At 33.0% G+C, this 27965-nt stretch overlaps 2 protein-coding genes across 10 annotated transcripts; both read right to left on the reverse strand.

The window, feature by feature from the left end:
* Nucleotides 1-1308: 1308 nt before the first annotated feature.
* On the reverse strand, nt 1309-5458 carry LOC110826265 (Ankyrin repeat family protein). Its single transcript, XM_022056881.2, has 4 exons — nt 5087-5458; nt 4220-4831; nt 3670-4079; nt 1309-2567 (listed from the first exon to the last, which is right to left on the reverse strand). Exons 2-4 carry the CDS (start codon nt 4566-4568, stop codon nt 1689-1691), a joined length of 1638 nt encoding a protein of 545 aa, XP_021912573.2. The 5' UTR covers nt 4569-4831; nt 5087-5458; the 3' UTR covers nt 1309-1688.
* A 5432-nt stretch (nt 5459-10890) lies between these two features.
* NUDT9 (nudix hydrolase homolog 9) lies at nt 10891-26378 on the reverse strand. 9 transcript variants are annotated; one of them, XR_015817356.1, is made up of 13 exons: nt 26203-26378; nt 25931-26005; nt 25428-25484; nt 24791-24876; nt 24352-24410; nt 23810-23958; nt 23465-23608; nt 19513-19671; nt 18648-18812; nt 17953-18068; nt 13599-13688; nt 11353-11489; nt 10891-11179 (listed from the first exon to the last, which is right to left on the reverse strand). XR_015817356.1 is itself a non-coding variant. In XM_022033460.2 (9 exons), exons 1-9 carry the CDS (start codon nt 26302-26304, stop codon nt 18717-18719), a joined length of 927 nt encoding a protein of 308 aa, XP_021889152.1. In that variant the 5' UTR covers nt 26305-26378; the 3' UTR covers nt 18459-18716. The 9 variants fall into 9 exon arrangements, 1 of the variants encoding a protein (XP_021889152.1); XR_015817355.1 differs by having other exon boundaries at nt 13599-13682; nt 17949-18068; XR_015817354.1 differs by having other exon boundaries at nt 17949-18068.
* Nucleotides 26379-27965: the final 1587 nt, after the last annotated feature.

Raw genomic sequence — 27965 nt, forward strand, 5'->3', positions numbered from 1 at the left:
ACTATTAGTTATTGTCCGTTACTATATACCCATAAAATAATAAGTTTAAAATTTTCATTGAGATTGAAATTTGTAATTTTTAAATATATATAAAAAAATTTTAATCTATATCGAAAAATTCTATCATCACCGAATGTCTTTATAGTATAGATTTTTTATTATAACAGTGTATATTTTGTTTTAATATATTATATTAAATTAATCTATTTATTTAAAAATTTTATAAATTTTAACATTATTATATACACGAGCTCTCAATATAGATAAATTAATGTGAATAAAATTGACCAAGAGTCGCTATCGTGCACGATGAAGATAAAAAGGAAGATTGTGCTAATTGGGTTTTAATGTAATTTTTAAGCATAATTATCTTTTTCATATATATATATATATGTATATATATTTATTATAATGGTATTAAAATACCCTCTAGATGTTAGTTTATTTATAGTTAAAGATGTTACATTTTGCACAATCTTAAAATGAATCAAGTTTTTAAACAAAATTAATTCAATACAATGTAATAATTTATATTATTATTATTTAAAGTGTAAAATATAATTAATTTACGAATTATAATATTTGATTTATTTAAATCAAATATTTTGGAGTTATATATATGTCAAACATCAAACACAATCAAATGGGTCACTTCTTCATAGATTTTTCGGCTTTTTGCTTTGATTTGTGGAATTTCATCCCCATTATTTGAACTATACTACTCAATGGGTCACTAGAAATCATAAATTTATTATGCTTAATTTGTTTGTTGTTCTTGAGAGCTCAATGTTAACTAGTTCCTTCATTATTATTATTATTATTTTTAATAAATAAATAATAATATAAACTTATTTTTGTTGCAATTATTTTTAAATTTTATTTTATGAAAATTGTAATTCAATCACTTTTATATATCAATACGATGTGACATTCTAATAAAAATAGATATAAATATAGACCATATAATAGTAAAAATAATAAATAGATAATAAAAATAAGTTCTCATATACATATATATATATATTTATTTTTATTCGTTTAATTCATTTTTAACTAGAATAACATTTTATATAACAGTAAAAACAAGACGTATAAGTAAATTAATTTATTATGTATTCAAATAATGAAGTACATTTGTCATTCATTGATTATTAGGGACATTTTAAAAATGTTTGGATCAAATTTAAAAATTGACAATGTTAAATGCAAAAAAAAAAAAAATTATAAAAACGGAAGAGACAAAAATAGAGTTCTTGCACATTTTCGTTAAATTTAACGTGTGACCCTCTTGACTTTGAGAAAGTACAATTGAAGCCTTAAGGACAGCATTTGTTCATTGATATTAACTATTTACAGTAAAAGAGTGGTGTGATCAAGTTCAAAAAAAAAAAGACTGTCTTAATCAGTGATCTTCTCACTAAAATCCCAAGTCCTCCTAAAATAAATTGCCATGTTCTCAAGAAATCTCTTTGAAGCCTGAATATCTCTTACACATGACAATGTGAGGTCTTAAGAATGCCAGGCCAATCCTAGATTGAAGGAAACCGTTTTGGGTAAAAACCGAAACTTTTGGAGGATTATATAAAATGCCAAAACTATGATCGACTCATGAAGAGATATACATTTGGAAGTTACCATACACCTTATGTCGAAAAAAAAAAAAAAAGAATCTGGCGTGTAGGGGAGTCTCAAATGGCATACATTTTCTTATACTCATTGTTTAAGACCTCAGTATCTGATATTGCTGAAACTGTCCAGGATCTTGACCTACTGCCCATTGATGATTTTCTGATGCTCCTTGCATTGGAAGCTTCAATCCGGTGCCTAATAACCCAATAAGACATGGTGCCTAATGTGGTAACCATTATGAAAGCTCCAATCACCGTGACTCCAATCGCGAGCCATTTCTGATCCTCGCCCACCACGACGAATGACAGTGCCAAAAATGCAACTGAAACAAGCACACAGGCCAGCCACATGAGCTTGTTAATCACCGCCATCATCTGCTTCTTCGCTTTGTTCTCTATGATTACGACTGAGGTTTGTACCACCACAACAGCTAGGGAAATGAAAAGGGCAATGGAATCAAAGATGAAGAAGATTATAAAAGGAGCTTTCGCAGCAATGTTGGCTTCCCCTAAGGTATGTCCGGGAGGGATGTTATTTGGGTCATCAACGTATTGGCCAGGCACAGTGAAAATTGCAGCGAAGGCAACTGTGGCAATCAAGACGGCAACAACAGTTGTGGAGTTGATTGCATTGTTGAGGCCTTCATAGTGCATTTTGTTCAGGCGTTTGGCAATGCCTTGGACGCGCTTTCTGGTCTGGCGAGTGTGTTCTAGTTGGTAATGGACTTCATGCTTTATGTCACTAACAGTTTGCTTTAGTTCCCGGGCTGGGTTTGTCACCGGAGGTTTGATGGCTTTGGCACTTTGAACTCCATGTTGCTGCAGTATGGCAGCTACTTCTGGGTTCCCTGTTTTCTCAGCAGTGTCAATGGCTGTTTCACCAGTCCGGTTAACAGCTTTTGTGTTGGTGTCACTATTTGCAAGTAGCAATTTAACAATCTGCAGAAACAGAACGTGAATTTTTTTGTCAACTACATGATTGATCCCAGTTAATTTATCATCATTCAAATGGAAGAAAAGTGGCTCTGATACATGACCTAGAGAAACAGTTTTTGACAACTCATTCGTTCCAAAGAGGATTTTGGTAGATATTTGTGTACGTATATACATGTATATATATATACACACAGATATGATATAAGATCAATCCTTTAACAACCCCATCTGGCATCCAAAACAAGACACAAGACTTTCCTCTTTCATTGTGTACACATTAAGATTGATGAACCTAACTGCTTATGATTTAAAACCAATAACCTTTTTAAAAATGTAACGCTTTGCACAATGTTGTTTGAATAGTATGATTTATGATTTGAATAGTAGGATTCGATCTAAATTTGCACTAAACCAATTCAAATTATGTAGACGAATTACAATTTATCAAAAATATTTCAAAATAAGTTTAGCAATGGGTGAGAAGTCAGACAAATAATATCTAAGTATAGAGTTTGTAATGAGATCATGTTGACAGCAAATAAACTGCCAGAAGAGGAGTACATTTTGGTAATAAGCAACGGCAACATAGTATTACTCCTGAGATTCATTGAATATCAACTAAAAGAGAAAGCTTTGACAGATAATACAACCTTATCCTGTTCCTCTGATGGACATAAGACAAGATAGTGCATTTTGCTGTACATCATGCAATCAAATTTATCTAATTTCTTAGTGAGTGCTTGTTTGGATGGATTTTATTAAAATGGAGAAAAATTCTCCAAAAATGGTGCTTTTCTGGCTGCTACAGTTTGACAAACTTTTTAATCCTTAAAACAAAAGGCATTTTTAACGCCTAAAGCTGCTTTCTCAGGCAATTAGTGAAAATCGAAAAGAGATCTGAAGTTTTTGTCATCAAGATAATCAAAAAGGAGACTTAAGCCAATTGAACTACAAGAAAAACAGTTTCCTGAATCTAGATTTTATCATAACAACAGCATTTTTCAATGAAGGAATCAACTCAGTAACTAATAATGATCGTTCACTGTATGTAAAACATATAAGAGCCAGATTGATTACCAAAGGCTGAGGGAAAAGCTTATTTTACCTGTGATCTGCCCTTCCGAGTTGCAATATGTAAAGCTGTATTTCCCTTTGTATCAATCATGTTTACCGATGAAGGATCTGCCTTAATCAGTTCCTCCACAACCTCAATATTCTGACCCTTGACAGCCATGTGAAGTGCAGTCTGCCCCTTCTTGTCAGTCCTTGTTGTAATCCCAGGCTCCGCAGCCAAAAGAGCCTTCACAACCTCAACATGCCCATTTCTTGCCGCGGAATGCAATGCTGTTTTGCCATTACTTCTGGCTATGGTGGCCAAGCTACTTCCTGCCTCCAAAAGAAAATTTGTCACCTCTATATGACCTTGCATTGCAGCCGTGTGCAAAGCAGTTGTATTGGATAAATCAACAGTCATCGCTAACTCAGGATGAACCTCCATTAACACTTTCAAAACCTCTGCAACAAAAAGCCGTACATGGATTAAATTCACATTCAATAACAAGAAATTGATAGCAATGTAGAAATTAACCAAAAAGTAGCAAGAAACCAAATACCAAAACAAGTAAAGCATAAAATTTTTGCGTCTAAATAAATACCTAAATCTCCTTGTTTGGCAGCAATGTGGAAAGCATCAAAACCATTTCTAGCTTTGATCCCAGCATCAACTAGATCATAATATTTTATCATCTCCCCGACTACATTAACATCCCCATATTCTGCAGCAACATATAGTGCTGTTTCACCAGACTGATTCTGCTTCTCCAACAGTTCTTTCAATTCGGCCTCTCCGGGGGTGGTAAGAATTTCTATAACCAAAGCAAGATCCCCTTGTCTTGCCGCAGAATGCAAAGGGGTATCATCACGTTTTCCTGTCAACTGTTTGGTCATCTTCTTCTTGGGAGGAGCAGGCTGCTGCTCCTGCCCAGTTGTTGCAGCCTCCTCCATTATCAGCTTCAATAATCAAACCAAAAGTTCTTCTTCCTCAGCTGTCCTAATCAATAATCTGAATGGCTTTTTCTTCTTTCTAGCAAAAACCCAGATCAGAAATCGCATTCTTCGTCCTTAATAATCATTTTTTTTACGCTGAAATAACCCACAAAATTATATGTAGAATATATCTTGATTTCAGTTGTCCCAAAAATCTGGATTCTGATTCCTATCTCCCACGTCTTGTTTCTGCAATCTTTTACTGCCCAAAAATAATAGGCCTGTCCAAAAGAAAACACAATCTGGTTTTAAATCTTTCTAATACCAACAACGTCTAATTCATAGTTTCCCATAAACCAAACACGTTTTTTCCATTAATCAATTGAAAACAACTCAAAACACCCAACCCATATCATGCAGACAAACATCCAAAAACAAAAAAAACTAACGGGTCTTGGCCTTCAGATATTCTTCGACGAAGAATGTGAAATTAAATAAAAAAAAACAGCAACAACGGAAATGGTGAATTTTCGTACCTGGGTTTGAAGGAAGGAGCTTAGGTAGTTCTCCTCCATTAAAATCCAAAGAACCCATAGAATTTAACAGCAGTTTCTTCAGAACCATTCCATGGATATTGATCAAAAAACATCCTGGAACAGATTCTGAATGACTCTAAAAGAAAAGACAGAGAGAACAAGGAAAAAAAAAACAAACAGCTTTTGGTGGGTTCTTAATTTAGGAGGAAGAATGGAATGAAATGGAAGATAATGACATACAAAAAAAGAGCTTATATAGGCTCTAAAAACCAAAAAGAAACAAGAATAACAACCAGAAACGCAGAGAGGGAGCTGGGTGTGTACATGACACGATTAAAAGGCCAATCTAGGGTGATAAAAGGAGAGACTTTTGTAAAGGTGGTGATGATGACAACGTTAATGGAAAATGAAAATAATTTTTAAAAATATTTTTTTGTTGTCAGAATAGGAAAGAAAATAAATGGCAGAAATTAAAAAAGGAAAGGAATACAAGCAGGAAAAAGAGAGGCAAAACAAGAGTTGTTGGGTAATTAAAAAATAAAAAAAGGAAAATAACAGAAACCACGCATGCTGTAATTTCCTAATTAAGGCGCGTTTATCCCTCAAAAACAAATTAAGCGCGTCTACTTATCTGAAAAATTACATTATCCAGAGTTACTGTTGCTCTTTTACCCTTAAAGTACATAGGTTGACTCTCCCGAAAGAACTCAAAAAATTAGTTTTACAATTTAAATATATTTTTATATAAAAAATTATTTTACTTCTCATGTATTTTTATAAAAATTAACATTTTATTTATCATTTTTTTAATTTTTAAAAAATAAATAAATGTAATATAATAAGGTAAGTTAAAATAAATTATCCATAATAAAATTAAAAGAAAAATCCCCCCCTATTAACTAATACTTTAATTATCTAATACTGAAATTCTTAAATATAAATTTTAGAAAATATGATAAATATTAATTGATTGGTTGTGGCAGAAGCACCATGAAGTCTAGTGGGTCGCAGCTACATGTAATCATATCTGATTAACCGCTGGTTGAGTCAGATTTTCCCAGATAAGTTTACATGTAAAAGCAAAATACCGATGTTAATCAAACGGATAGCCCAGATGATTGCCACGTTTGCAATCAAGGACACTCACGGTGGGGTCCGTGCGGGTGATGTAATCACAGCCACAGGATGATTAGAAAACTGTCGCTGTTGATTAAGAAGAGCGTATGGGCCCCAGGTGAAATTCAGCAGACTACGGCCAAAACAATTGTCAAAAGTAATCCCACTACATAAATATATATATATATATATATATAATTTTTTTTTTTGGCAGAAGATGATAAAATACAGCACATGGGATATTCAAAATGGGAAGGACTTGAAAATTGAAAGCACGGCAGCATCTAGATGTTTCCTATTTTTTATGATGTTATAGAAAATAAAAATAATATTAAAATATAAATTATTTAAATTTATACAAAAGGGTAGAAAGAAGAATTGGGAATAATTTATTACCTACACACTAATTACCAATGTAAGCGATGGTGAAAATATAGATGCCGTTGCCTAATTATTATTACTGCATAAAACTTTAATGATTAGTCTTTCTTTTACATTGAATATTGGAGGGTTAATCAATTAGGTAGAATAGTAAATTAAGGTACAATGATTTAATGAGTAAAATATTTAATTTTACTTTTATTTTTTAAAAATTAAATTGCACCATAATTTTTTTTTTTTTTAGTTTTGAATCAACCTTGCACACATTTGAAATTGTATAAATTATTTTTTTACTATTAATATCGGTTAATACTGTTAGACGTTAATTCGTGTGTAAAATTTAATTCACGTGAATATTATGTCAATAACACGTGATATTTGTGTGTACTTACTAAAGAAAATTACTCATTTTCCATCTCTTTCATGACCAAACTTCTATCATCTTATAATTGTAAATGCAAGAATAATTAAAATAAATAAGTTTTATAAAAATATAAAATTAATATTTCAATAGTTAGAAAAAGACTAATTCAAAACAAATTTTTAAATACAACGTATCACAATGATTGCAAATGCGAGCTGCATAAATAACACACACAACAGCTGACGGAAGGAAGGACTTAGTAAGGAGGGACCCACCAAGGAGTGGACCCCACGCGTGAGAACTGCAAGTATCTTTTTGGACGAACCCGAGAACGTCCACGATATCAACCACTAGAAGACAAAAATGCCACTTTGTTGATGTTGTAGTTTGTATGTAAAATAACAAGCATGTGTTTTTAGCAAATAATAATTTAATATTAAACAATTTCTTAAAGTTTATTACTTTTTTTTTTTTTTTTGTTCTTTTACTTCCCGGTGAAAAATGTTCACATTTTATAGTTTCCCTGGAGGAAATGATGATATAAAGACATACACTTTTTTACAGGATGTTTTAAATTGTCACAAAATATAAAGTCTTGCATTTTGCAAATAATTACATAAGTTTTAGCCACAAGTTCTAAACCCAGTTTATTTGATTTAATTAGTTTCTAATTACATTCAAATATTAACATAATTTGTTTTAAAGAAAAAAAAAAAAGAGTAAAAGAAGAAAGTTCAGAGATGGGCATTAAAGCAAGTGACCCACTAATTTGCCTTAATTCACTCCGAATGGAACAGATAAAAGTTCATAATTAATAACATATAAAATGAGTGCGTGTAAAAAGTTATAAATTCAAAATAGATTTAAGAAAATTATAGATTTAATGATTTGACTATCTCACATCTGTCCCGCTACATATATAATTAATAAACTTTTAAAATTATTTATATTTTTACTTAAATTAATTAAATTTTAATTAATAAGTATTATAATATTTTAATTAAATACTTAATAATTTTTAATTAACATTATTTAAATATTTCATAAATTTTTTAAACTCAAAAAATAATAAACGAGATTGATCATCGAGTAAAAAATTTCACCCAAAATGCATAGAGCGAATAAAAAATTTTATTACTGATTTTAAATAAAAAACTAAATATAAATTTATATTTTTATTAACGAAATTAATATGAATTAATAAATGGGACTTATACCTCCTTCACGCCCATCTCTTGGTGAAACTAACCAAACTAAATATGTTGAGAATTGACTTAATTGGTTCACTATTTTTTAAAAAATAAATGAAATCTGGTATTCATAACTAGCTAGAGATAGATAATTTGAAGTCAAAATTTTCACCAATCTAAAACTTCAACCCTCAATAGTTAATAGTCAAAATAACATAATGAAAATACTTCCTCCGTCCTACATTTGACAAAAAAACACCAGCCAATAGCACAAGTAATATACAATTATGCAGGACTTGAACATTAATAAAATCAATTATTTATTATGCCGGTCAATAAATTTCACTTCTGGTAAAGCAGATACATTTAAGATTAAATCATGTTCATACATAACTTGAAACAAGTAAAAAGGGAAAAAAAAAACAAACAAAAAGCATAAACCTCCCATAAATAAAAACCCTAAAAAAGTTAGTTTTAACTATGATATATCATATGATTTGATCAAAAATTTATGTAAATTCATTATAACGAGACAATTTTTTACTTAATTTACCCTCTTAATTTTTTTTTTTTTATGATTTCATTTCAAGAACTAAAGATACTTATAATTTTTTCAAATAATAAATTTGATCTTACTATAATTAGGTTACAGAAAATTTTAGAAAAAACAAGTCGATTCAAATATTTTTAATAGTTTAAAAGCTTATTTGCAATAAAAAGACAACTATAAATAAGAATTGAAGCCGACAAGGTGAAATGAAACAACCGACAAATACAGGCAGAGTCATATGGTTTTCTTATCCAGTTAACAGATAACGAGAGATCCTAACTATATATGATACATATAGACAGATGCAAACAAACGACAACAACTAACACCACTATCCTTAAAAATTTCAACCAAGAGAATATTGCCTTGATTTTAGCCGAGAAAAATTCCTATCAACATTCAACAATTTGCACTAATTATGAAATATGGGAATATAACCAGACTAGCATAATCTTGTGTGTGTGTGTATATATATATATATGGCTCATACTTCTATAAAATCATGCATCCATGCGTACACATAAAGTATATACCCACATGCATGTATAAATACACACACATAGATTTAAACCAAAACTCTTTGAGAGTCTGGTTAGCTAAAAAAAAAAAATTACTCTTAGCTAAAAATAACAGAAGATTGATCAAAAGATAGACAACAAATAGACTCAAACATGAATTTTCAATTTGACTCGCAACTGACGATATAAGTTGTGGTCATTTGTTAAAAGACTTAAAGAAGAAGATTAAAACGAAATCTTTCATATAATATTACATTTTAATACCATGTGCCATATTGGTCAATTGAGATTTATTAATACTATGGTGATATGTACAAAATATAATATCTATTAGTACATGAAAAGTATAAGTGTCATTTAACGTGAACAAAAATTATGTAAAAGTCTAATAAAAATATTTAAAAAACTATTTGGTGAAAAATCTTCAGGATAAATGCCTTAAGGAGAAAAAAAAATATGTAATCAAGAGTTTATTTGTTACATAATTTCAGAACTTGTTGTAAGCAAAAACTAATTACATAGTGACATTATTATACTCATATTTTATTTTTATATTTTAAAACATTTAAATAGATAATTATTAAACATATAGATAAATATTATTCATAAATACTATCTATACTATCATATTAGTTTTATTTTAATATATTTGTTTAAAAATATTTTTGTATTTAAAATTTAAATAAATTACTACTATATATTATCATATAAAGCATAAAATAATTTAAAAATTAAGTAATTGATATGTATCAATTTTCCATCTACTTTTACATAGATATAAATATAAATGTGATATCCGCAAACCATTATACAAAATAATTTCTCATGATTATACTATGTTATTAACTTTGGTTATATTTTCTCATATTTTTCTCTTATTAATTGGTTTACCATATTTTACTATTGTTTGGTATCGTACTTAAATATCATTTATTATCATTTACTATCTTTTTTTTTATAATTATATATTATTATATATTGACAATGATAATTTATCAAAGTAAACTACATCGGACCATAGAAATAAATAGTAATTACATTCAATATGACAAGTGACATTGAATAAAGATAATTGATGATATAATGGCCATAAGTGTTAACAAAATAATAGTCAAAGATAATAGTAAATAATTTAAAATAGTACAAAAATAAAATATGATTATGTGAACAAATACTAGTAATAAATAATAATATTTATTAGTAAATAAAATGATAACCTTTGGCCCCATATAATTATATATTATACCATTGACTTCTGATTGACAATATTATTTTATCTCTTGGTTTAGTTTTGAAGGGGTATGGATGGTATGGTGTGCTATTCACGAATGATATCAATTATTTGAGCCGGCTAGCTAGTAGTTGGGTTCATGTCCTTGTCATGTCAAGTCTTAATATACATGACTAAATTTGTTTACATGAAAACGTGTAGTCGCACAAAAATATGTATTTCAAAGTTTCTAATGGTATACCACAATAATACATGTAGAAGAAAATATAAAATTTTTTATAATAAATATGAGTGCGATGCTTAAAAATTTAAAGAGATTATACACAAGGGAGGGGAGGGAGGCCATAACTCATGATTCTAATTAATTTTTTAAAAATAATTAGAAAATTTTATTGGTTTTCCCTCATAATTATTATATATAATATAATAATTTCCCAAATACCAAAAAAGCTAGTGAAGTAAAGCATTCTCTTCAACTTTTAACAGACAGTAATCTCTTCAACTTTTACAAGCCTATATAGCTAGCTATATACATATAGTTTTGCATCAGAAAGGAATCTATAGAATACCTAAATACCACTAAAATGCAAGTACTTCGTATTGAAGAAAGCTAAAAAAAGCTCTAATAATTGCTAATCAAAACAAATCAAGGTATTATAATATTGCGTACCTTTAAACCTTTCAGCTCTCCAACTTTGCAAAACAATAAGAAAGCAGTGTTTGCAGCTCCTAAATTGATCCTGCTGCACTCCAAAGAATACAAAGTGGATTAAAAAAATATGCTTCTAATTCACATGGAATGCAAGCTTCCAAAAGGAGGTCCAAACAAAGCCAACCCTAGCTTTTCACATGGGTATAATTTAACTTTAATATAAGCAGCAAACATAAAATATGGCACAACAAATTTGCTGCAAACCTGCATATATAATTGGGAATCATCCACCGCACGTGCAATGAGCACGTGCTGTCCCAGTCTAGTTCGTGGTTGATGTCTTGAATGGGTATATACATCCTATAATCACTGCACATATGGCGAGTGCTTCCATGATGTTCCTGTCATTCTCAACAAGATAGATATATTATTATGCAAATCATAATATATACATATAAGTATAACATAGCGTATAGATCACATTTATTATTATCTACTAATGAGAATTTATATTAAGTAGGCTTCTGAGTATTGATTCACATGATAAAAACTGCTTTGATTTGCTAGCATGATGCATACACATGAAATAGTGGCTAGTAGAAGATGACATTTGCCAGGGAAAAAAGAAATTCTATATGAAAGTTCTATATAATTGAAGATGGACATTAACCAAGTATCATAAATAGGCCATTAGAGGGTGTCTGCTAAGTTTTCTTTTTCTTTTGGGTCAATATGAGCACATAAGTCCTGTAATAGTATTTTAATGTTTTTTTATTTGACAAATAACAATAAATTTATAAATTAAATAATTTACAAATTTTTACAATAGCATTTCCAGAAATCTGTTGGATTATTTCCAGAAATTTGTTGGATTTTAATATTACTTTACAAAGTTTATAAATTTTTTAAAAGACAGCGGCTTACTAAATAAAAGATCAAAATAATAAAAAAATAAAAATACTTGACGATTTAAAAGATTCAATGCTTATTACTTCTACAAAAAAATTAAAAAAAATTCATTACTTACAAAATTTGTCTCACTCCTCTTTTCAAGGTTGCTCCATTAGTCATCGGAACATTATAGGTTGGTTGTAAACTATTTTCTTAACCAAATATTTAAATAAACAAATATAATCTATAAGCTTGTGTTATATAGATACTTTAACAACTAATTTGTAATATAAAACTGTATCAACTTATATGTTGTTAAATAACTTGGAGACTTTATAACTTGCTCCTACGTTTTAAGGTGAATCAAGCACCTATCACCAAGTAAAACATAAAATTTTACCTCCTCGTACATGAATTCACTTGGTGGAGGAGTAGTAGTAATATTGGTGAATCATATGCTGTGATTCATATATTATGATAATCCTGACAAAAATGATATTCATAGTTACAGTGACAAGGCTCCCACCTAATAGTCCACCCCACTTTGCTAATAACATTTTCATCTAAAAAATTGATAGAGCTCACATTATCAGAACTGATTCATTTGGGTTTGCAACGAAGTTATTGCTTATGTTTCATCCCAAAAAGAATCAAGGTTCAAAGATTGGAGAGTTGTTTCCTCGGAGCTTAGCCGCAAGTTGCAACTGCATCTTCTCTATTAATATTAAGATGAGAATGAAATTTCCGAAAAACAACAAAAGAAAATAAAAGAATTTTTCTGTTCTTTTCTTTATGTGGGGTGTGGTGTGGTGGGGGTTGGGAGTTGGTGGAAAGTGTCTTTTCTCTACAAAGTATTCTACCTCAGAGAAACCACGTGAAAAAGATGTGCCCGTCGTGAACCTACAAGATTTTATTGTTCGGGTAAGACAGTTCACATATGGGACCGTCTGATTAAATTCTCATATAATTCCTCTTTGTTTTGGTTTAATTACTATGATATTCTTGAATTGTAAAAATTTATTATAATTTTCATGTGCAAATTCCCTCCTCCTCCCCCCCCCCCCCCCCCAAACAAAAAAGTAACTGAAAATTCAGTCTCTAAGGATCTGAAGCTACGGGTCTAGAGCTGACACAAACATGAAAAGAACGCATTTTTATGTCTCAAGGATGTATTAATAATGAAACAAAAGAGAAATTAAATGAGAATTAAAGGAAAAAGAATGTTAAGGTTTGGTTTAACGTAATCAGTAGTTTTCAAGTTCAATCACCAAGCCAAGGATCTGTGTTGTCAATCAGGTTAAAATTTTGACTTAGCTATGTAAATTCTAAGTGTCATGGAGCCTTCTGTCAGAAAAGATCTGCAATCATGAGATGACACGAAAAGAAATGCGAAACATAATAAACTTTAGCTCCTTTTCAAACTTGAGATACGGTTAAAAAGGAAAACAAACAGAAGGAAGAAATCAAGCAAAAGGCGACAGAGGCATTACAAGGCAACTAGAGAAGTTCAGACAAAAAAATGGGTACTGTTATATGATAGTGGAGAAACTGTCACCTCCTTTCTTTGAGTTTCTCTCTCATTGACCGCACCAAATCTTTTGAAAAAAGAAAACTCTAACCTGGATAACCTAGTAGAATCCTGCTTGCCTGGCATAAACAAGTGGGGATGTCTTCTTTCCCATTTGGAACAGTTTCATTAGTCACTGAAACTATCAAAGAGAAGAAATGAAATAAATTTAAAAAATAAACAAAGGTGAAACAGATTATCACATTATGCACTTGTAAATAGCTCAGTGGAAGGACTAGAAACAAAAAGAAAAGAAAAAAAAATAAATAAATTTCTAATAGGTAGAAAACGACGTCGTTTTGAAAGAAAAAAAAACGACGTCGTTTTGGATAGGCTAGCAGGGTATAAAGGGAGGTCGGGGAAAGGAGAAGAGAAAGAAAAAAAAAAGAAAAAAAGAGAGAAAAGGAGGGAAAGAAGTGAGCGGAGAAGAAGAAGGGAAGGAAAGTTCCAGAAGGAGAGAGGAGAGAGTCGGAGCGGAGGGGAGCGAGAAGGGAGAGGGAAGGAGGCCGTGGACGGACGACTTGATCGGCAGAAAGAAGGAAGATGGAAACGGGAGGTACGGTGAAAATTTGAGTTGTTTGGTGTGGTGTGTGTGTGGTGAATTTTTGTTGCAGGTTGCGGAGTCGGCAATGGCGCGACGGAGTTGAGCGGTGGAGGTAGGCAGTAAGGTGTGGGGTTATTCCGCACGTTCGCGGAGGAGACCGGGGGGAGAAATGAAAGTATGGCGGTGTTGGAGGCGTACGGGGAGCCGTGGGGGAAAAATGGGGATGGTGCGGGTAGAACAGAGTGAGGAAGAGTGAGAGGACAATCTAGGGAGCGCGGGTGGGAGAAAAACCCGAGGTGACAGAAAGAGGTGTGTGCGTGGGTGGAGGCGTGGAGGGAGTCGCTAGTAGGAGGCGACGTATTTCCCCGGAGTGCACGGTGGTAAGGGCGTGTGTATGGAGTGAGACGGTGCAAGCCGAGAGGTTTAACCGCCCTAGGTAGGCAAAAGTGTAGAGGAAACGGGAGGAGGCAGAAGGATAGGGGAAGTGGTACGTAGGGGGCGGTAGGAGAGGGAAGGAGGCTGGAAGGTACGGTAGAGGGGACTAGGAATCAGGAATTGAGGGGGTTCGGATGAGAGAAGAGGGGTGATATGAACAGTAGGGGTTAGTAAGTTAGAGAGGGGGGGGGGGCGAATAGTGTAGAGCACTTGGGATTAGCATGGTGTAAGGGTAGATGGGAGCGTGTGGTTTAGGATGGGAGATTTGGAGCACGTTGGTGAGGGTGGTGTGAGCCGCCGATGTTGGTGGCGTGAGGAGGTGATATGTGTGTGTGTGTGGCCTAACAAGGTCGAGAGGTGTAGGAGAGTGTATGAGTCACCAGTGTTGGTGACGGGAGGTGGAAATGCTTGTGTGTGTGCGTGGCCCAACGAGGTCGAGAGTTGGAGGAGTGAGTATGAATCGCCGATGTTGGTGACGCGAGATGATGGTACTTGTGTGTGTGTGTGGCCTCTTTAGGTCGAGAGGTGGAGGAGTGAGTATGAGTCGCCGATGTCGGTGACGCGAGATGATGGTACTTGTGTGTGTGCGTGGCCTATTTAGGTCGAGAGGTGGAGGAGTGGATATGAGTCGCCGGTATTGGTGACGTGGAATGAAAGTGCTTGTGTGTGTGTGTGGCCTCATGAGGTCGGGCGATGGGGGAGAGAGTATGAGTCGCCGATGTTGGTGACGTGAGCTAATGGATGGTTGTTGTGTGGGTGTGGTTGCTTAGCCGTACTGTTTCCTTGGGGTAGGACCTTGATGATTAGTGTAGAGAGGGGGGTTATGAGTTGTTTTGGGTTGGGTAGGATAAATGCATATAGACGTTTCTGAAAATTCTTGTCACTGCATACTGCACCTACAACTTGATTTTTATCGTATTAAGTTATGTGAACTCACTTCTCATCATTCACAGGTGGAGTAAGAACGGAGTCGGGATCCGAGCGGCTGGTAACGGAGCCCCGTTGGTAGTGCCATAGGGCACAAGTTTTGTTTGTGACTTAAAGTAGTTTTGAAAAGGTGTCTTAGTTTGAGTATTGAACTTCTAGAAATGTTTGATAATGTGTTACTATGTGTTGTAGAGGTGGAGATGTATGTACAATTGATTTGGAGCAATGAATATGGACAAGTTTCTCTTATGCATGATTGGAATGATATGGGATTTGTGTGTTGAGTCGTATGAGTGCTTTATCTTATACCATTAGAAGGAAAAAAAAAAAAAACGGGGTGTTACACTCAGCGACAGAGGATGAACTGATTTAAGGGATATTATGAGCTGTCACTGCTACAAATATGATCAAAGCTATCATCCATTGGACAACAGATTAGAAATACAGCAACATAACCGTAATCATCCTCATTGCCATCAATATCTCATTGTTAGACTAGAGTTCAAACAAAGCTTTTAATTTGATATAAATTCAAGTGGATGAATTTGATCTGCCAACATCTTAAATATATAACAGCAGCTTCAATTCCTATGGTTCAAATAAGTGCCTTATCCATCATCCCCTCCCCCTCACCCACACCCACACCCTCCCCCTCCCCCCACTCCAAAAAAAAAAAGGAAAAAAGCTGTGTGTTAAGGACAAAAATAATTCCTTGCACTAAGGTTTATCAAAGAAGGAATATAAAGGAATAACCTTGCGTAATTGCTTATGAATGTGCTAAATTTTAAATGTTATCGTGTAATTTTTATATAAGTGTCTTTAGTTAAGTGTGAAGTATGTATCAGGGTGGGGAATAAATAAGTCTATCATAAGACAAGGGTAGTTTTAAATAATTTTGGAAATTCAAATTTTGAAGAATTAACTACCCTCATTGTATATATCATCTGGTGTAGGAGAAAAACAGCATTAGGGTTCACTCTATCCAATGGGCCCTAGTTATTTCTTTAATTTCTAAATGTAGGCAAAAGCAGAAAATCAAAGAAAAATGTCATTCTACCTACTGATTTCGCTGTGAATCGTCCCATTATCGATATCTGTTAGTAAGGACTGTAACACTATCTCTACAAGGTTGGTTTTACTATGATTTCCCACAGTATGAAATCAGCATGTGATGTTTCCAAAATTCACCCTTCTGTCTATTGAGTTCAACTAAAGAAGTTCTGTATCTCTACAAGGTTGGTTCCAACTCCTGTGGTTCAACTATCCTTATCCATCAGCCCCCAAAAAAAAGCTCTGTATCTCTAGAAGAATGGTTTTACTATGATTTCCCACTGTATCAAATCAGCATGTAACATTTCCAGAAAGTCGTATTTTTTCTACTGAGTTGTTTCCAAACCGATTGTTTTATGCCGCTGCAAAATCATTTTAGCTGTAAAAGTCTTATTCTTTCTACTGAGTTATTTCCGAACCAATTGTTTTGGCTCATACAGCTCTTGCTTTTCTACGGTATGTGGTATGCTTTACCATCCAATTTTTCAAATTCCTTCAGAGACCTGGTACACCAAAAATGCTGCAAACTGATGCCTTAGAGCCTCAAGAATCCTTAATGCCACGACAGTAGCTTCTCGATCACCAATTCAAGGGATTCCAGCATCCTTTTCATCATAGGGAAACAGTCTGCATTTTCTATGAAATACCCTACCAATCATAACCAGAAGAAATATTTGAAGGAAGACTGTCAACTATTCTAGTCTACCAACTGTTTAGCTAATTGATAATCCTTTCTCATAGTGGTTAGTTAACAGAAATCCAAAGCATAATTAATTTATGGCTAGTTGATGAAAGTAGAAAGCTATGGGAGTATGTTCCCAGGGGAATATATTAGAAGTTCCAGTTCTCTAGGAACGTCAACATGACCAATCCTTTCTGTATGTTGGTTATGAAGCCTTACTTGTAGGCTTGTAAAATTGAAAAAAGCAGGCCAATGACTGTCAGAGAGTGATCTTGTAGTCCAAAAGAGTGATATTTATCTCACAAAAAAAAATGATAGTGATATATACTTTTCAAGATTGGTTCATATCTGTCATCATATTTCCAAATAGACCAATGTCAACAAAAAAGGTTCCTGTTAAAAACATCAATCCAATGCCTTACCCTATAGAAATCAATCTCAATAAATAAACAAATCTCAACAAAAAACTTCCTGCTGAGAACATCAAGCCAACACCATATCCTATAGAAATCAAGGAGTCAAAAGCCATCAAATCTCAAAAGCAGATGCTCAAAATAAGTTACAACTCCCCTGATAAATTGACGTTCTATATTCGGGTAAGCTCCCATAAAAAAGAAATAACACTTTACTCATCTTATTGCAATTTTATTCATTTCAAAAATCAAAATTTGCTTTCTGATAATTCATTGCCAATTAATTTAGGGAGGTATTACCATATGTATCCATGTGTATCTGTGTGTTGGTGTTGAGTCCCCTCATCTTACCTACATGTTTGAGAATCTTCATCCTTAGTCCCATCAGAATGCTCACGAGACTGCAACTTCAAAAGCATCAAGGTCGATTTATGTAACATGAACTGTTAATTCAACCTGGGAGAATCCAGACTGCAACAACAATATTCACATCATTGAGTCACCTTTACTATATGTTTCCAAGTGAAGCCAATTTTCTCAAGTTTGAGGTTGAACTTCACTGATTATAAATAATCAAGACATTATATACATGAATTTAACAACTCTAAAACTAGTACCAGGGCTCCAAGTATCCACCACCCAAAAAAGAAAAACAAAGAACATGATTTAGCTGGACCTATCCAGTAGGTAACTTCACCTCTCTCAATGGTTCATGTGATGCGCATCACAATTACGGAAAAGGCTAAAAGAACCATTTACCTAATGCAACACTAGAATTCAAATGCATGTGCATGGAAGGAAGCCATTTATGTAGTACAAACAATATGATATTGTTACTATTAGAAGTAAAGATGCTGAATATCATGCCAATCACTTAAAATTTAAAATTATCTTGATTAATAACAAGAGCATTTATTGGACGCGCTTATGACATCAGGTAGCAAAGATTAATAAATACATTGCATAATCATGCCTTTTATTTGCAGACATCTAAGAAAAAAAAACAATGCCTTCAATTCTGTTTTTTTCCGTCAGCAGCAGAATAGGTACCAATTAAAGAGACTGGTAGCCATAATAATATTTCTGAAACTTCAAGTCATCAGCACTCATGATCTCCTTTCAGTTATTTTTTGAAGCTTCTACCATTAGTTTATACAGAGCAAATCCACCTTGATGACATCCAGGCATGTTCAATGTCATGTCTTCCAACTCAATCTGATGTATAAGAGAACTGAAAAGTCAGCGAACTAACTTCAAGATGAAAAACTGAAAAAATTAATATCAGCAGTGTTAACCAAATTTCCAGAATAAAGCAGGATGAAAAACTGTCTATTGGACTAATCTGCATAAAAAAATTTGACAACTACTTTTCACTTAATTAAACCCCCATTCACTTCTTTTTTGATACTCGCTTAACTCTTAAAAGAATCTATCTGACTTACGAAATTTCTAGAAACTTTATCCTACCTAACTAATCCATTCTTATACTTACAGCCTATTTTCTTGTCCCTGCCAAGTGCCAACCTAAGTTTTAGCGCATTGGAATGAACTCTCACTTCAATGCATAAATGGAGGCTATCATTTGAGGCAAGTAGAATTTCCCTCATAATCCTAAATTACCCTACCATTTACCCCTAAATCCTACAATTCTAAATCCATTAATTCTTCTCAAGTATCCACTCCTAACATCCAGTTTGCAATTTTTTAAGAATACACCCCTCGGAGTGTTAACTTTTTACACGGCATTATCACCATTAACACCATATCTATCACAAGAAAAAAATCCCATCAGCCCAACTATAGTCTTGTGACAACTACAAAAAAAGTGAACAAGTAATTTCCATGTCTGAAAAAATTTTAAGGTACACAAAAATGAAGCAGAGTTTACTTATTAAAAAGCATTAGCTGAACAAACCATTGATACTGTATAAAGTTGTGTTGATTCATAGCTGTCTTGTGCACTACAATATAATTGTTGAATTTCTTCTGACTTGAGACTGCATTTGATAAAGAAAAAAGCCGCAGGTCTCACATTCAACACCCTACGAGATATACCGAGGAAAAGTGGATTGCACTGCAAGACACCAGTGGATTAATATCAGATGTATAGTGTCTCCTTCAAGAAAAAAAAAAGCTACTAACTAATTAATAGAGAAACTTGTTGAGTCCAGCAGCACCGAAAACATACTTCCTCCAAATAGCAAAGGAATACCATAAAAGAAATGATAAAAAAGTTGAAGCTTACAAAGCCAGTGACATCCTATTTATGACGAGTTATTATACACTATTTTTTAGATGAAGTTATTATACACTATGATTTCCTGGAACATCCTTTTAAAGGAAATACACTTTGCCTTATTTCAAAAAAAAAAAAAAGAAATACACTATGCCAAGAAGATTGTGAGTCTTCAAAAAAAATAGGGGCCAGAAAAGAAAATGGTTCCCTTGTCTTAATTGAAAGATAAAGATCAATTTCTAAACAAACTAAACTGTTCAATATGGCAATAAAGGAAATACACTTTGTTCAATATGGCAATATCCATTCCAACGGTGGATATTACTACAGAATTGAATTCCTGGCCGTTTGCTTAATCCCAACTGAATTAATTATCTGTTGAGGAATACTTTATTTGGCCAAGTGGGCACCACTTTGGGAAATCTATATCAAACAAACAACATCATGTCTTGTCTACTTTTTATTTCAAAAAAAAATCATGTCTTGTCTTGCATATTCAACTAATAGCCTTCTTACCCAAAAAAAGTATTCCATGGGTAATTGGTCATTGCTGCATATGAGAACAATCATACTGCTAGTATCAATTCAACACCCTATTGTTAGTAATAAGATTTTATCCTTGTGCTGCTTTTTATTCATCCATATATCAAAAGATCCTCAAAGAGGTGTTATTTGTCAACTAGACATAATGACCCTCGAATTGTAACACCCAGCCCCGAAATTTGGCCCAGGCTAATTTGATGTTAATGAAAAAAGGTATTAAAAATAATTTTATTGTTATTTTTATGAAATTTTTGGATAATATGGATTTAGGGATGAGTTTGAAATCAATTTTTTTTAAAAAATGATGAAACTGTAAATAAAAGGGGGTGCTTGAAAGAGAAATTTAAAACAAAGGGTCAAATCGCAAAAATGTGAAATACAGCCACGTGAGACGGCCACATCAGCAGCAATGACGAGTCAGAACGCGTCGCGTGGCAAACACGCTGACACCGGTTTCATACGGGAGGCCACGCGGGTGATCCATGTGTCAGCGAATCCAACGGCTCAGATCGCATCCCGCGCACATGGACGACCCATATGCATTCCCTCTTCAGGCACGATTGAACGGCTGGATTTGATCAGATTGTGTAGCCCAAATTAATGCTCCAAATAAGAGAGATCCAACAGTTACGGATGGGTCAAGTCGCCTCTAACAGATGATCCAGATCTAATGAAGATGAGTATTTAAACTCCTCTTCCCAGGGAATCGACAAAAGGGTGATCGGAGATAAAGAAGAGGGGCGGCGGGGAAGTGAACTAGACGCCGGAGAAGGAGACCGGCCACCATCGCCGCAGCATTGGCACCACCGACGCCGCACTGGAGCCACCACCGACGCCAAAAAGATAAGATTTTCCTTCCCTCCGCTTGGAATTTAATCCCGAACTTCTCTATGCCCATATCGGAGCCGAAAGGCCGACGGGTGAGCCAGAAAACACGAGTGGAGCTCAGCTGAGCCGCCATGGCCAAAATCCGAAACCTCCTCTGATGATCCCCTTCCCGTTTCCCATTTCCCTCGATTTTCTGACCATTGTGATCCTCATTTCCTTCTGGTGCAAGTTAACCGAAGAAACACCTTGATCGCAAAGGAGAAACAGCAGAGCCGCCACACCCGAAGATCCTTCCATCGGTAAGGTCTCGGTTTTTCCCTTTTTCGACCAACAGAGACCCCCCTAACTTTGTTTTTTCATAGGTTTCCATGCAAAACCGACCAAAACTGGTCTAAATCGACCGAAAATGGGTCAGGCCAAGAGGAGTCACCACCGTGGGCGGCGAAGCCGGCAACGTCGCCATGCCGAAACCCTAAATTGGCCGGAAAAGTTCAAAAACATTTATTTTGGCCTTTTTGATATATTTTTGGATACGTGATGCGTATTTTTTATTTTCGCAGAAAAAATCCTAGAAACTCAAAAACCACCATGAGGCACAGTGAAAAGTACGGTGTTTCGGATACCGATTTAGGATAAAAATCTCTCACCTTTTTATCCGTTATAGTAAATTAAAGTTCAATAATTAATAACGTTGTATTTTATAAAAATTAGCATGAAACTATAAAATCTTAAAATTAATTATAAGTCACCAGTGGAGCAGGTAGTTGATCAGTACAAAATTACCTATTTTGTCAATACTGTTTATCTATTAGTAGGATATATTTATTGGTTTGCCACGTAAAATTTTATTTATAGATTTATTGTCCTTTTAGTATTGATTGCCTAACTATTTCTCTTATTTGCCGATTGATTAAAATAAATGTCTTAATCATGTTTTCTTAATTTACATATTGTCTATTTGTATGATTTACTGTTGATTGGTAAAAATGAGATGTTGATATGTAATTGGTGATTGATTGATTATGTGAATTTATATATGAAAGACTTATTGGGTACCCTAAGGAAGGGTGTACGGATCCGGTGCATAGGAAAAATTCTACCGTAGGCATTATTTCAGTCGAATGGGACTAAGAAATCTCATACCGAAAAGGATTGGGAGGTATAATTTACCCTCATACAGGACGGGGTATTGAAATGATGGTATGTTTGGCGTCCATTATCGGACGGAGTATGAGGACGACCGGTTAATCGATAACTTGGATATTGAGTCCACGCGTAGGGGGGATTCCTATGAACCCCCAGGCCTACTAGTAAGCAGGTAAGAAGGTAAGTTGTTATTGCTCATTTGTATATAAAATCATAATGTTATTCGAGTTATTATTTTTATAGGTCGATTTTGTAAACTTATAAAGGTAAATATGAAATAATGGTTTTTTTTAAGTTAAACGAATTTATTTAAAAAGAAATAATGGCTTCATTGGTTGTTTGACAATTTTTACCAACCTTTAGTTTTCCGTATCGGTGTTAAGTGTGATATTCTTACTGAATTAATGTAGTTCATCCACTTATTTAACCATTTCAGATCAGAAATACCAAAATCCAGATCCTGAATAACAAGAAAGTTGTAAATAAAAGCTAACTCCTGAATCTCATCAGAGTTGTCCAGCGGAAGTCAATTTTATAGGATTTTTAGTTACGTTTTCTTTTATATACTTATTACGTTATTTGAACCTTCTTAAAAAGAACATTCTCGTAACCCTATTGGGTATACTGATTTACTGTGTAAGAAATATGAACCTTAAATTCTAAAATTGCTTCTGCTATAGTTACCGAATTTAATATTTCCATATTCAATAAATTCTAGGTTTTTACACGAATAATAGTATTCTGCTACATAAAGTTTAGCTGCTATCACAATGCCTCGGCATCGTTTTTCTTTAAGTTATGATCATACGCTCTTAGTTACAGTTTCTCAGTCAAAAAAATGGAAATAAAAGAAACTATACAAATATCTAGCATGGGAAGGGAGTGATATCCATTCTAATCTGCAACTCATAAAATCTGATATTTTTCCTTTTCAACTGTCTTCTTGATGAAGATATTAGCAAAGAAACCTATCCCATATTATAATTTGTAAAAAGTGAAACTATTGCAAAAAAGGAAAGAGGGAACCAGAACAACAGATTAGAGAAAAAGGAAAAAATAACTCTAAGAAATTAAGCAAACTTCAACATATCGACAAGAGGTCAAAATAACTTACAAGTGATTTTTTGGGGACTCCAATTTCTTCAACTACTTCACGAATGATACTGTCAAACATCTCTTGAGAAACCTTCTTATTGACATGCTCAGAATCTGTCAAGTCCTTGCTGTGCTCATGATTTGCTAGACCAACTTCTTCAGGCTGTCAAAACATTAGAAGAGTACTATTAAGTCCAGATAATGTTAGTATAAGTTCTTTCCAGCAGGAAAAAGGATAAAAACTTTTTTGTAATCCCAACTATACTTAATATTTAAGAAAAGAAATTGTTTTATCAGAAACTAACTACTCTGCATAGCTACTGGAAAGAGAGAGGATATGATATTTGTATTCCACATTAAATACCTCTGGATGGCCCCCTGGGAAAACAAAATGTCCAGGAAATTCTCCTACTTTATCACTTCTTTGTAGAACAACTATTTTGCCATCAGCTGTCTCCACAACAGCACCATTACCCAGTGGATTTGAGGTGTGTTGACACCTTATAGTGTCATCTAAAGAAAAGTGAAGTTAAGTTAAAATGATTATTAATAGCTATTGTATGCCTGACAATGTCATGGAATTTTCTCCTGAGCAGCACAATTGTGATGTATTACATAAAAGTTGAGCCTATCACCTAAAAATTGAAAAATGTATAGTTACATAAGACAGGGCCAGTCATGTAATAATTTATTGCATAACTTTTTGAAGAAAAATAGACGTTTACGTGAACAATTACATGCCTCAGAATTCCTTAAAACATTGATCAAGTGATACTCTCAATGTGATTTAGAATGCAAGAAAACTGGGGCGCCAAAGCAATATTATATTTGTTGAAACATGAAGCATGAACAACATAAAAGTCCTTCAGATGTTAATTTTGAATTAATACAGACTTATGAATATACCTTCTGAAGGAACCAGGAACTTATCCCACAAAGGATTTAAATTTGTACCTACAAAGGTCCTGGGAAACAAGTAGGCAGCAATCGATCATCATTCTCTAGAATATAAACAAAAATGTAATATAATTAAAACATCTAATGGAAAACATGATATAACTATATATTTTTAAAAAAAAACATCATATAACTATAAGAATAGATTTAAAGAGGCTGTTACTACTTAGAATAAATTCTAAAAGATATGCTATTCATCCATTAAAGGGAACTTGAAAAATGAAATGCGTGGAGGACTGATTGTGTATCGGTTGGATGGTGACATCCATATAATAGTAGGTTAAAATACTGTTAGATTTTAAAATCATCATAAAGAAAAAGTCCTTGAATTTACAGGCAATAGAATCAAAATTTATCAGAACTTAGGAGAGAGGAGAGAGAGACACACCTATAATCGGTTAAACCAAGGTGGAGGCATACATAAGACTCTTTCTCAGATCTATCACCATCACCATGTAGAACATATCCTCCATACTGAAATAAATAAAAAACAAACAAATGTTACTAGTTCTTAAGAAATTTATCAAAAATTAGTATTTAGATTCCCCAACATAATGTATACATAGAATGTGAAATGATTCGACTGGATTGTTCCAATTCTCAACACGAGCATCTTTATGATTTTTCTTGCTTATCACAATATATGTGCATTTTGGAGTATAAATATTAAATTTGAAATAAATTTTGATAAAAACACTATACTACAACAATCATCAAGGAAGCTAGTGCTATCATTGGGAAACAAAACATCTCTATTTTCCCATGTGACCCACTCTTGCAACAAGTGCTGCTTATTTTATACGTACAGTAGATTCTTCTTTTGCCTTCAAATTGAGAAATATAATATATATATGGTTTTGTTCTCATCTCAATCATTTGTGTAACATACATCCCAATCTTTTCCATCATGCAAGCAAATCATCACCAAAGAAGAGAAACAGAATTGTAGTAATTTGTGCCAACTGAATAATGAAATCTAAAGCATAAACAAACACTTAAAAGGAAATCATATGAGATCAACATACCCTGAACTTTTTGCCATTGTACAATGATGAATTTCCCCGTAATCTCTGATCCCATATCTAAATCGAAAAATGGAAAACAAAAAAGAATTGATGAACTTGTCAATGATCTAACTGGATATCTTGCCTTTGATTTAGAAAAAGGAATTACTAATATACAGCCCTAAAAACATTGCATATTAACAGTAACCGACATGGCTGTCATTACTCACAGGATCGCTAAGATGTAATCATGAGAAGATCCATCAACTTTGAGATAATGCTTGCTTATATGATATCAGAACCAAAACTACTACATTACAATTCCAAGAACAAAAAGAGATGGACAGAGTGAGCAAATTCAATTTCTTACGACAATAACACATAAATGGGATCAAATAAAGCAACAGAAGCGTCTAAGCTCACAATCGGGAACATAGAACAGCAACTCAAACTACATTCAATTTTAAAACACAGAAAACGTAAATCGAAATAGTAAATTAATACTCGCTAATTTAGAGATTCACCTCGGCAATAGAATTTTCCAAATTAACATCCGGATGAGGAATCCTATCATACGATTCGTCAAATTCCACGGATACCTTCACCATCAACACCAGCGTATATATACACATTAGATTAACTATTCTTAGATGTTTATCTACATGCCTATATATTTTCTTATAGGTGTTTATATATATATATATATATCTGCGTTTTATACCTGTATTGATGTATGTAATTTGATCTACTGAACATTGAGTTAAAGAAACAAAAGAGAGGATACAACGAGGAGAACCTGCGATGGAGAGAGACCGAACGGGCAGGAGAGAAGAAGCTTGAAGGAAAGCTCGGCATCCATAACCAACTCCATCTTCTCTTCGGACACTGTACTGTGCATTTTGTTTCTTTAAGAGAGGAAAGTAGAAAAGGAAAATTTTAACCGCTGCTTTTGGCTTTTTTTTCTCCATGGACAACTACACAGAAAACTACTACCCGCTCAAATTTACAATTCCTTTTAGAGGATTAGACGGATTAATTATTTAATTAAATAATAATTAGTGATATAAAATATTTAAATATATATGTAATATGTGTAATTTTATTGCCCTAAAATGCTTCCCGATCATTTTAAATATATATATATATATATAATATTTTTAAAAATTATAACAAATTTATGATAAATTACTCAGGCCATTAATGTTTGATTATAATGATTATTGGGTATATCTATTCTGTGATGGGTGCATATATGAATTTAGCATATTATGTTTGTGGGGTTTATTTGTTTTGAAATTTTATTTTGGTTTTAGGCAATTTAATATTTTACATACAAATAATTATCTTTAAATGCATTCTTGAGCATATTCTCTCATTCATACACAAAATTATCGGTCTCAATTAAACTAATACGATATTATTTTTGTCTTAGAGATATTTTCTCACTATAAAAATTGAGTCGAATAAAATTTATTATAAAATTTATAATATAATTTTGAATTTTTGTTCATTTTTCTTCATATATTTTTGTTATTTATATAAAAAAAATTGAATTATGTTATTTTAAATGAGACTGACAAAAAATAAAAATATAAAAATTAAGATGAAGCATATCAGTAAATAAGTGTTGATTTATATGTTAAATTCTAATTCGATTCTCTTTAGAAAAAATTAAATATTTTTATTATGAATTTTTTAATTTTGCTATACTGACACAAAAATAAATTTTTAAGAACGTAGAGAAAATAAGATTGTTAGTTTGTTAGATCTAGTACGGATCGTACGTGAACATTAGTTAGAGTTAATGGCTTTACTAGAGTTCCCTCATATGGGATCCTTGGAAAAGATGATTAGGTTGGTCTTTACTAACAACTTGATGCACTATCTCCCTTTAATTACTTGAGCGAAATGCGACAAAAGAAAGGAAAATTCATGGACCGATCCCATCGTCTCCACCTTGTATGAACTACGAGATCACCCTAAGGATGTTTTCGGTATTTAGGAGTCACACACCAACCATAAAATCATGTTCAATAAGTAAAATCATAATCATAAAAAAATTATATTAACAATCGAAGTAAATGAATATTTATTACAAAAATCAAAACTAATAAAAATATATACGTAACACATTAATTATTTTACCAAATTCTACCTTAAAAATACAAAATATAACAACTATTTTCAATCATTCAAGTAGCTTAGTTCAATTTCCCAATTAAAGCAAACACAAATTAAAGGCGATTACATATTTGTCCCTCTAAAACAATGTAAAATATGGTGGTACAACACAAGATAATGATAGAGAAAGATAAGTCAAGAGCATGTGTAATTGCCCCAAAAATTAGATGTCACAAATTGACAATTGAAGGATTTATTTGCTGTTTATATATATATATATATATATATATATATAATTGAATAATGTCTATCTCAATTTCATTAAATTTTGGGTATCTCATAAAATTAAGAAATAAAAATCCCCTCAACAAAAATATCTTTGACTTTATTTAACATAATTAATTGACATTTAATTAATAGCATGCCTTTCAAAGTATA

This window comes from Carica papaya, chromosome 2 (assembly GCF_054855325.1).
Source record: "Carica papaya isolate Zhongbai chromosome 2, ASM5485532v1, whole genome shotgun sequence".
Taxonomy (NCBI): Eukaryota; Viridiplantae; Streptophyta; class Magnoliopsida; order Brassicales; family Caricaceae; genus Carica; species Carica papaya.